The sequence below is a fragment of the Nylanderia fulva genome, unplaced genomic scaffold (assembly GCF_048542155.1).
Source record: "Nylanderia fulva isolate GAGA-0341 unplaced genomic scaffold, ASM4854215v1 Scaffold112, whole genome shotgun sequence".
Classification (NCBI taxonomy): Eukaryota; Metazoa; Arthropoda; class Insecta; order Hymenoptera; family Formicidae; genus Nylanderia; species Nylanderia fulva.
Genome location: NW_028189324.1, coordinates 108,956 through 121,000, shown reverse-complemented (window position 1 = coordinate 121,000; position 12,045 = coordinate 108,956). Strand labels below are relative to the sequence as shown.

General features: G+C 31.3%; 1 protein-coding gene across 1 annotated transcript; it reads right to left on the bottom strand.

The window, feature by feature from the left end:
• Positions 1–290: 290 nt before the first annotated feature.
• LOC114941578 (uncharacterized) lies at positions 291–2,414 on the bottom strand. The gene is given in 1 exon segment (XM_029316591.2): positions 291–2,414. A coding segment is annotated over 1 exon segment (1,899 nt). The 5' UTR covers positions 2,260–2,414; the 3' UTR covers positions 291–360.
• Positions 2,415–12,045: the final 9,631 nt, after the last annotated feature.

Genomic DNA, 12,045 nt, shown 5'->3' with positions numbered 1-12,045 from the left:
TTATGTAAAACATTTAAATGATTCTACTTGAATAGGTAAAAAGAATCTTCAATCTTTTAAGTATCCACACTTGAAATAAAATGTTTATCTCTGTAAGATGTTTCCCTCGAGATCATTGAGCTTTTACTTGAAACGTTTCTTAACTATCTTCAAAGCTGCGAGAATTATTCGAGTAGACAATTTTAAGTGACTTACTTATATTTTAATATATATATTTATATTTTAATATGCAATATATATACATTTTTTAAATATTTTTTATACATACATTTAATTTTACTCATATTTTTAAATCTATTTGTTAGAATGTTTAATAAAACGTGTTAGAGACTTACGGTTTAAAAAATGATATAAATTTTATTAAAGATCATCAAAAACTCCGCCTTGTATCTCTTTCAAATTATTTGCGCGAATATATATTCTAGTACGGTAGTCAGTGTCGAGGCCGTGAAGAGAGCCGTTTTTCAACTTTTCAAATGGATTTTTAGATATGTCCAACAGATCAAGACTGCCCAGATTTATGCAAGCGCCCTTGCGAATATCTGATATTTTATTTTCGGAGAGAGAGAGGTGCTCTAACTGACTCAAACCTTCGTAGCTATCGCCTTCAATGGTCGTCAAGAGATTTTTATCCAAATACAGATGCGTAAGTGTGGGTAGATTAAAAGCGCCGCGTTTTATTTTTGTGATTCTGTTTCCAGTCAATGACAAAGTGCCTTTCGGGACTTGAACAAAATTGCCTTCCTCGAGAACTTCAATATCATTATAATCGAGGAGCAATGAGTTCACGAACGGAAGTTCGTTGAACATGGCTTTCGCGATGTTGTTATTACTGAGATCCAGCTTCCACACGACCCTCATTTCGGCGAAGGTGTTTATCGGCAGTTCGTGTAAAGAATTGCACTGCAGATTGATCATTTGAAGAACCCTCAGACCTCTAAAAGCGGAAGCCTCGATGGTCATTATATTATTGCCCCTCAAATTCAAGTTAAACAAAGCTTTTAAACCTAGAAAGACATCTGTCTGTAATATTTTAATTTCGTTGTATTCGAGATTTAATCCGATCAGATTATCGAACTTGGAAAAAACACTGTTAGGAATAGACGCTATGTAATTTCGACTCACGTCAAAATGCATTAGGGTGTCCGGTAGACTGGAGACGAAGTTTAAACTTTTCAACTGATTACTTCCCAGATATAAATCCCATAATCTCGTCCTTGCAAACGCATTCTCTTCAATTTCGTCGATCAGATTGTTGTTAAGGTTAATGGTTTTCAGGTAATAGTTTTCGATCACTTGGCTACGGATTCTACGGATCTTGTTGCCCAGAAGTTTCACGGTCCATAGATTGGCCAAACTGTTCAACGTCTCTATCGCAATCTCGGTGATATTGTTGCTCGACAAATCCAATAAAATATAAGAATCCAGCAACTGATACCAATTCTCTTGAAAACCTTTGATGTTTTGCTTTCTAATATCCATCTCGATTGCGTTGGCAAACACTTGAACGCATCCTTCAACGAGCTTTTCATCTTTCTCAATGATCGCCAATGTTGTCACAATGCCATCCAATTTGCAGATTTTTATTTGAGTGTTGTTGTTATGATTTATAACAATCTCTTGAGAATTTACGAATAGTCTATCTACATTGCGCTCCTCCACGCAGACTTCTTTTTTTCTTTTCACTTTCTCTTCACTAATCTCCCCGAAATTCTCCTCTTGTTTTAATGTCAGTTGCCGATACTAGTTCAGGAATTTGACGGGTTTAGCAAACATGCCTGTGCTAATCATCCGAAACTTATTTTCGTTGGTGAGAATCTTGACGGATTTGGTGAGACCAAATAGTTCTCCTTGCCATAAACTTTCAATAGGATTACGGGAGATATCCAGTAATTGCAGATTCTTCAGACCGACAAATAAATTATTGATCTCTGATAATTGATTTCCCGACAGCGACAGAGTCCTTAAACTCGATAGATTGGAAAAGACAAACTCCGGCAGAGAAGTTAACGAATTGTTGGCCAAAATAAGCAACTCCACATCCAGCACATTATTGAAAGCGGTTTTTTCCAATCCGCGAAGAGAAGAATTTGATAGGTCTACTACCGTATGATTTATATTTGAGCATCCGACAAATCGGACGTCCGTTTGGATACCGTTATGGACATCCAGAATTAAAGTTGGTGTCTTGATGATCGTTTGTGAATCAAGTAGCGCGCTCGCCACTAGAGGCAGCAGACATGCGACGAAAAGCAGCATCGCAATGTTTCCTGAAAGCAATTGATAAAAGTTTTGTTGCTTTTATAAAATGTTATCTCTCACGTTTCTATTTATTAATCGCGTTTTTAATATTCATTTCTTATATATGCATAGCCCATATATTTATTAGAGGCAGTAACTGGTTTGAGCAATAATAATTTTATTGCAAGACTAATGGAAATTCTATATACGCACGAAATGTGTAGATAAAAAATCACTGGATGTTTTTTATAACATTTTAATTTTCCATTTTCTTTTTAAAGCTTTTTATAAATAAATAAGAACATATTGTGATGATAATAAATTAGAAAGTAAATAGATAAGCTGATTTAAATAACATACATATATTATGTGTATTAACTGAAAATTTAAATAATTATTATTTCAAAACTTTTTGAATATATAATATGTACACTTACGTAATATTTCTATGTAGTCTTCATGGTAATACAAGATGACCAGCTTTTGAAATATTATGGATATCTTTTGAAAAAAGCCTTTTACCTGTAGCCTGTTTGGCATAGGCATTCACGCACCGCCAGCTTTATCCCTTCGTCGGACTTTTGCCTCTTATCGTTTTTTTTAAATGTCTTACAACCACTGTATTCGGCACTTCTTGCCCGTATTAGAATTTTTATGTTTTTAGATCGCTAAAATGAGAGGCAGGTCTTAAACAGTCGGCTTTGAAAATGTAAAAATGATCAGAATGGGGAAATTTATATATTAAGTTCAATAAAGTTAAAAATTTTTTATTAAATTCGCTTATTTAATGTAATTTTTAATCAGTTTTGTGATATGGAATCGATTTTCTTGTCCGATGGAGATGAAGCAGGCGATGCATTAGTGCCTACGCTCTCTGGTAAGACATTTTTTCTAGAGATATCCATGCATTTCTGCATAACTGGACTTGTATTGCACATTATGGAAACTACGTATAAAGGTAATGTAAAAGTGTGTATTTTTCGATTTCAATAAATTACAAAATAAAAGTTATTTTAGGTTTTTAGTTGACTCATTTAATATATGAATATGCATATATACAGAATGGATCACATAAAGTGTTACCAACTATTTTCTCTGAAACTGCTAAAGATATTAATGGAATAAAATATTTGTTTTTGATCGAATTGGACAAGGATCCTGAAAATGTAATGAATAAGAAAAATGTGAAGATCTTTCAGAGAAAAAAAGGAGATTCCTTCTTATTTTTTCTTAAATGGTATTACTAAAATTTTTTACATATCGATAATTGATTCCATGTTCTTATTGGGATGAACAGTTATAAGTGTAAAATGACCAAAATATAAATTATTTACATGATATTTTAATAAAGTATTATACATATAAAAGGCTAATAAGAGCAGAAGTAATATTACGGTTATAAAAACTAATTTATTACATTTAATCAATATGTACTAATAGAAACAATAAAGTTTAAATTAATATAAAAAATTATAAAAATAAACTCGAAAGTTAAAACAAATGAAAAAGCGAACGTTTTGATCCAATTTTTCGGATCTTCTTCAGCGTAGTACAAAAAGCAAATTAAAATCATCAAAGTCTAAATGTTTTAACGCATAAAAGTCTAATAAACATATTTAAACGCGGTTACAACATATCAGTAAACAAAATAAAACGTCGTAAGATTAACATTAAGATAATTCTCACTAAGCCAACACATTTACGTTAACTGTCGGAAACGATCCTCTTTAGTTTTCTGACTACGAGGTTGGCAGGTGTTAAAATATTTTATAATTTACATTTTTATAAAATTATATCACATCAAATTACAAAATATATGGTAAACCATTCACTATTTTGCAGGTTTGGTATGTTCTAAACAATTTGTTTAAAACTGTTTGATTAAAACTTGTTTAAAACAGTGGACACCCTTTTAAACATATTTATTTTAAACAGTTTTAAACAGTAGTTTAAAACTGCATATTGTAACGCATGTTTAAACTGCATTTTGTAATTGCAATGTTTTAAACAGTTTTATACAGCTGTTTAAAACTGTTTGAAACATTGCAATTAAAATATATGATTATTTAATAAAGTAACTGCAAAGGACAGCAGAAACAAATAAAAACTAATAGACGTGTATGTTGCAGAAAGGTTTTTGTTTTAATTTTTTAGTTTACCTATATTTATACGTATACTATAGAAATAAAATTAAAAATATACATATAAATAATAAAATAAAAATAGTAAGATAATAGTATTATTTTAACAGAAAATTTATTTTTGGATTATTTATTATTATTATAAAATTTTTAGTTATATTATTAAATTTATTAATTATATTATTAAATTTTGGAATATTTAATATTATTATAAGTATTAAGTAATAATCAATGTAATTAAATACATTTAAAATTATACATATAAAGCTATCTGCACAAAGCACAAACTCTTAAAATCTAAATTATAACATATTGCATTTTACATTTTATCTATTGTAAATAATAAAATAATGTAATTCCATTAGGTAAAAAAATAATACATATTTAAGTAAGAAAGAATGAACTATAACATATTGGAATTGGATTGCAGTCATTACATAATATTGAGTATTTCTTTAATATCTACTTTTATAAATTAAATTAAAATTAAATAAATTTTAAAATAAATAACTCAAAATAAAATAAAGAATATATAATTTTATATATATTAAATATGTTTACACAGATTGAAGCTATCAAGTGTTTTTTGCTTGTGTAAAACGTGTTTTTTGTTGTTTAAAACATGTTTTTTTTTCCTTTACTTAAAAACAATATTTTTTTGTATAAAACAAAAAAACATTGTTTTAAACAAAAAAATCAATGTTTTTTGCCTAAAATAAGTAAAACAAATTTTCTGCTAACCCTGCTATTTGTGGTCATCTTATCTTATAATTATTTATGGCAAACATTGCAAGAAATCGATGTACATAAAAGATGACAGTGGATCCATTTAAAAAAAATGAAGGGTCTTCCGTTTTTGTTCCTCAAAAGCGCTCAACATTCTTCTTATCTATCAAATTCTTAGGCACCGCGTTCTATTTGATTAGAAGAAATTTAAGTTAATATATCTGTAGCAACAGCAAAAAAACAGCTTGTAACACTTTATGTGGGCCACATATAAGAATATAGAGACGTAATTAATTATATCTTTGTGTATTTAATCACGCTAAAATATGAAATACCTTCCGCAATACGCATGCATAACATGAATATTGTTGTTGATATGATGTTTTCATGGATCGGGAAGAGATTGCAGACTTCGCTTGAGTTTCACGTTGATACTATCAATAGGTGACCATAATTTTGTTTTACTGAAGATAATTTTCTTTTTACTAATATATATTGTAAAAGTTTTAAACACATGTCCATATAGGATGTCCAAATAATCCGGAAACGGTTGAATATTTTAAAAACGTCTACTATAAATTTATTCAATCTACTATAATGGAAGACATAAGTATACCAAATTAAAAGACTTTAAAAAGCTATTTAATTATCATATCAGTTTAACTTTGAATTACACCATTAAGGTCACATAAAAATCACTTTAATTTTTTTAAATGGGTTCCACAATTTTTTATTAACTATTCTTGTAGTTTTTCTCAAGAGCTTTCCAAAACATTATAATAAAATATTTTTTTATTAAGTACTTTTTAAATTATAAAGGTCCGAAGTTGACACTTTTTTGACATAAAATGTAAAATGTATTGCAACATATTCAGTTTTTGGTAATTATACCTTAATATTTTTATGCATCAAATAATGAGACCAATTAATTGTTGTAAAGAAAACGCATAGTTGCTTTTAAAAAAATTGTTGCAAATTACATATATCTTTTTAGAATTTAAAAAAGTTTAATTGATTTTTATGTGATCCTGATGGTGCTATTCGAGGTCAAACTGATGTGATAATTAAATAGCTTTCTTTAAGCCCTTCAATTTGGTATACTTATGTCTTTTATTATATGTAGTGGTTTGTATACAAAATATTCAACCGTTTCCGGACTTTTTGGACATCCTGTATATCGATTTTCGTTGCAATATTCTATTTAATTAATATGTATAGCAAATAATTCGATTCACACATATCACAATGGAAAATCACATAAGAAACACACGTTTCACTTGCCAATCAATTTGCTAACTTAATCAAAATCAGTCAAAGAGAAGCGAAACCGGAGATTTCTCAGAATGACATAAAATTGCGCTAATAAATCTTTCAGATTCGCTGGCCCTTTCGTATGAGTATTTCTGGTGCCGACTATGATTATATTACTTGACGCGTAAATTGACGCTGATTACTCTAATTTCCGTTTGGTTTAACGTACAACCAGTCCAATCACAAATTTAATATATCACTCGATACTTTTGAAATACTCATAGTGTAAGAAAACAAAGTGTGCTTTTGCGCATGAAGATAATGGAATGAGGATAGAGTGAACAAATAGAGCCGGCCATATTAATACATATATTAGCCAATCTAAATTTGTAATTATATATCAGTCTTTTCTATTTCATTATTTTAAAATAATATTCTTATTTCTAATTTTTAATATTTATGTGTAATAGTTTCCCTATTTTCATTTGATTTTACGCACAAATTGTGTAAACACAAACTTAATATATCATTCATTGCTTTTGAAATACTCTCATGTATTAAAAACAAGATGTACTCTTGTTCATGAAGATGATTGACCAACGAGGGTAGTGGGGGACAAGTAGCCAACTATATTACAATATATATCAGCCAATCCGCATTTGTATATAACAAGACGCCGCTGGAAACTTTTGAAATGCTCAAGAAAGTTTTCGGGGACGATTGCCTTTCCAAATCGCAGTCAAACAGATGGCACAAGATGTTTAGAGAAGGTCGGAAGGAGGTCGCCGACGAGGCCCGCGCAGGACGCCCGTCAACATCGCGAACGGACGACAATGTGACTCGTGTGCGCCAATTATTGAATTCAGACCGTCGAATGAATGTTCGCTTAATGTCGGAATTATTGAACTTGCCGAAAACGATTGTTCACGAGATTGTATCGGAAGACTTGGCCATGCGGAAGATTTGCGCAAAACTTGTGCCCAGAGTGTTGACCGATGCGCAAAACATCTTGTGCCATCTGTTTGACTGCGATTTGGAAAGGCAATCGTCCCCGAAAACTTTCTTGAGCATTTCAAAAGTTTCCAGCGGCGTCTTGTCCAGCTTCACGCAAAACTTTATCGCATAGCGTTGCTCTATCGTTCTCTCCATCACAAGTTCGACGCGACCATACATATATCAGAGTCTTTTTGATATCATTATTTTAAAATAATATTCCTATATTTAATATTTAAATATTTATGCCTAATATTTTTTCTACTATGCGCTTACACAAATGTCACAAATCAGTTTGATCAAAATGTTTGTTTAAATATAAAGGATCACTTATTTCATATGTACCAATACGCGCGAAGCGCGGTCCTCAAAGCCTTTATGGAACCTGGTTTAACACAGAAAATTAGTTCTATCTGTATAACCAAGAACTACTTCCACATTTGTAGATTGATTTTCACGAAATTTATACAAAAATGTTGCAAATTTTTCGAGGATGACTATATTATGTTATTTTTTTTTTTCATTCCCGGATATTTTATTTTGCGCTGCGTTTTGTATAAACTTAAATATTTATATTTAAATTTTTTTTGTTTATTAATATTTTTTTGTTATTTTAATTTCCACACAATTTTAGCTTTTAGCTCTGAAATATTAGTTTGGTTAATATATACATAACAAATTTCAATTTTTTTAGTATTTAATTATACCATTTTCTAAATTTTACTGACTCAAATATTTTTTGTTTACGTCTAATGTACCCACCGCTAATAGTTCTCATATAATTTCATAATTCCTCAATTTACAAAATTTTTCTGTATATTTTTTATTAAACATTTTTCACTTCCTTCAATTAGATGTCCTTGATTGCTGAATTCATCAATCTTAATTTTTACACTTTCCCTTTTTATATATAGGTGGGTAGAGGTGTAAAACTTAAAAAAATCACTATTGTCGCCATCCCCGATAATTTGCAAAATTTGGATCTAATTTCTGAGAAATCGATCAATAAATATTTGAATGCGAGGGTGTGTGGTTGAGTGAGTAAAAGTGTAAAATTTTAAAAAATCACCATTGTTGCCATTCTCAAAAAATTTTCAAAATTTTGCTACCCATTTCGAGGGAATTGGTCCATTAATTAGATTTTACGTGGGTGAGTGGAGGTGTAAAATTTAAAACAATAATTTTTTTCAATGTTTTGGAATATTTTAAATACAATTTTTTTTCGGAAAACATAGCCTTCTCTACATAAATTTTTTTTTTAATTTAAAAAACCACAGTAGTAGCTATCCTCGATTTGCAAAATTTTGTTACCAATTTTGTAAAAATTAGTCAATAAATGTGTATATGCGTGGGTGGGTGCGTATAAAAACAAATCACATAGTAGCCATTCACGAAAAATTTGCGAAATTTTGGTACCAATTTTAACATGGTGAAAATTGGTCAATGAATGCATAAATGCGTGGGTGGATCGTAGTGTATAATTTAAAAAACACACATAGTAGCCATCCCCGAAAAATTTTTAAAATTTTGATACCATTTGCAAGAAAATCGGTCAATAAATACGTGAATGCGTAGGTGGGTGTGTAGATTGATGAGTGGGTGGGCAAAACTTAAAAAAATCACATAGTAGCCATCTCCGAAAGATTTGTAAAATTTTGGTACCGATTTCGAGAAAATCGGTCAATTAAGACGCGTATGCGTGGATAAGGGTGTAAAACTTAAAAAAAAAACTATTTAATAGCCATCCCCAAAAAATTTGCGAAATTTTGGTACCAATTTCGTAAAAATCTGCCAATAAATATGTAAATGCGTGGGGGGTGAAAACTTAAAAAACCACACAGCAGCCCCCCCTCGAAAACTTTGCAACATTTTGGTACCAATTTGGTAAAAATTGGTCCATAAATGTAAAAGTAGTTCGTGGTCATACAGACAGACTGATAGATATACAGACACACAGACAGACAGACGGTACTTACATATATATGTACATGTATTAGACTGGCGCTTATTTTAAACTTGAATGAATTCTTACGCTCCTAGTTGTGTCCAATCCATTCTAAATGGCTTGAGTAATTTTTAGTTGTAATTTTTTTGAGGTAAAAAAGATTGTAAAAATTTTAATCTTGTGCGAATCACTTGGTATTTACTTTTAGCAAAAATTTTGTCAAAATTCTGGTACATAAAATAATTTTATGTATAAAAGAATTTTTGTGATCAGTTATTATTTATTTTAGTCGCGTCAAATATATTATTGGAATTTTGACAAAATTCTTGCTGAAAGTACGTCAAATACATAAATAATTAGCACAAGATTTAAATTTTTACAATTTTTTTAAATCTTAAAAAAATTACAGCTAAAAGTTACTAAATCCATGTTATTTAAATATATATAAATCGATAATCGGTTGCATCCTTTAAAATTGAACTACAGAAGTCATGGTTTCGCGGGTATCTTTTTTAGTTATTTGGGATAAATTGGACAAGTGGGAGCGAAAGAATTTGTAAATATCCAAAATAAGCGCCACCCTAATATGTATGATATACATATATGCAAAAAAATTAATAATGTAAAAATAAAAATATCCTGAATTATTTGACCAAGTTAACACAAAATTAATGATATAAAAAGTATTAAAATTATTAAATGGATTTAATGTTATAGGAAATTAATGAAGATAGAAATCTAAATAAACTCATGAAAGCTACTTTTAATAGATACAAAAAGATAAAAAAATAAAGCAAATCAAAAATAGTCGGGGAAAAAAGTCGTTGATTTGGTATGGAATGCCCCATATGTATATACAATATATATATATATATATATATATATATATATATATATATATAATAAGTGATGTACATATTTAATGAGTGATGTATTTTGTTCCTTGTTAAGTAATTTTTTTAAATGCAACAGAATTTACAAACTTTACTTTAAAAGAATTGAAAAACTTTTTATTACATAAAGAAAATATATTGCAATCATAATAATTTTAAGATTCGTGGTGTCACCTTAGACATAATAAAATCCTAATGTTATAAACGAAAAATTATTTAAAATCATGTTTTTACAATAAATCTAAAAAAAGATGAAAATTAGAAGTAACAAACAGAAATGTGTAATACATAGATAATTATTCTATTAGAGAGACAAAAAAGAATATACAAAAGGTTTCCTGATGGATGCCACGTGGTTGAACAACGTAATGCCGACGTTTCGCAAACGTTGCAGTTTGCATCTTCAGGGCTGAGAGCTCCGATATTGAGCTTTCTTGGGTTGTGGTCCTTATATATGTTGTGTGCCTCGGGAGAGACACCAGGGGGTCGCGCCAAATTGGGATGGGAATCCGGGGCGTCAGGACTTGTCGGGTGTTTGTAGAAAATGCACTGCACTTTTCGTATTAAAATTCTTTATTCAACTTCAACTACTTGGCCTTTATTTATTTTACCAATAATACACTGAAGCTTTACCGGGTGTGCGGCACTGACTTTCTGTCACTCCGCGTATCGCGCACAACTGCGAGTCGATGCTAAATGCGCGCGCGGTTAGCGAGATCGTGGTTAGAGCGATTGTTTGTGTCTGCGACTGAGCAAGTTGGCGCGTCTCTACTCTCTTTTTATAATGTTGTTTTTGGAGTTTTCCCGATCGGAAGGGGTGCCTGGCAACAAGTTTCCCCGATCGAGAATCTAGGTGCAAGCGAAGCAGATTCAAAGTCCTTCTGCTTTGCTTGCACGTTGACCAATTTCTGTTCCGCGTATATCTCGCATTGTATGCGTTTTTAACGCGGTCATTATCTGTCGTAATTCTGATTCCGCGTATACCTCGCATCGTATGCGTTTTTTAACGCGGTCAGTGTCTGTCGTAATTGCGGATGTAATACGAGTACTCATTTCTTAATACTAGTTACCTTTTAATAGTTATATCTATATCTTTGGGGGATATAACATCCCTCCCCCGTTAAAGAAGAAAAACGAAGGTATGAAGTTTTTCGCTTACAACTAAAGCTTACAAATGTTTATCCCGTTCACAATATAATTATAATCGTTTCCTATTTCCTAAAAACGCGTACTATTACTTCTTTTTAATATAGATCTAGATACATCCCAGTCATCGTCGAGTATCGTCACTCTTGGTCTTCTTTTAGTGTCTTTTCTATTTTTTACTTTCCAAATTACAATGACAATGACAAATATTATAATTATGATTATTACTAATCCGCTCGAGGTCATGGGATAAATAAATTGTTTTCTCGTATAAAACTTTTGTTCCTTATCTTGTAAATCATTGTCTATGTTGTTTATCTTCGTTCGTAATTCTATTAATTCTGCGTTGTGTTGTGTTAGATTATTTAATGTGTCGAGTATTCTCATGTCCTCGTCTTGTGACGGTGCAATGCTTATTCGCATTTAGACGATTTGTTGTGTCCCTACTGTCGCGCCCGCGCCCTTGTTGTGGGGCCCGAAATAACGGGGGACGAGTATACCCGGGCGTACAATGTGGTGCTCCGGTGGGCGAATGTGTCCCGGAGGGCGGGTGAGCCGCATTCCTTGCACGTCACCCTCGATACGCGTACCGGTACGCGAGTGGTGCGTGAAGTGGTGGTTTTGGTGGGAGCGACCAACCTTGATCGATTCGCGATACCAGAATAGGTAAGTCTCAATTTTCGATAAATGATTTTAGTCTGTTTGTGTG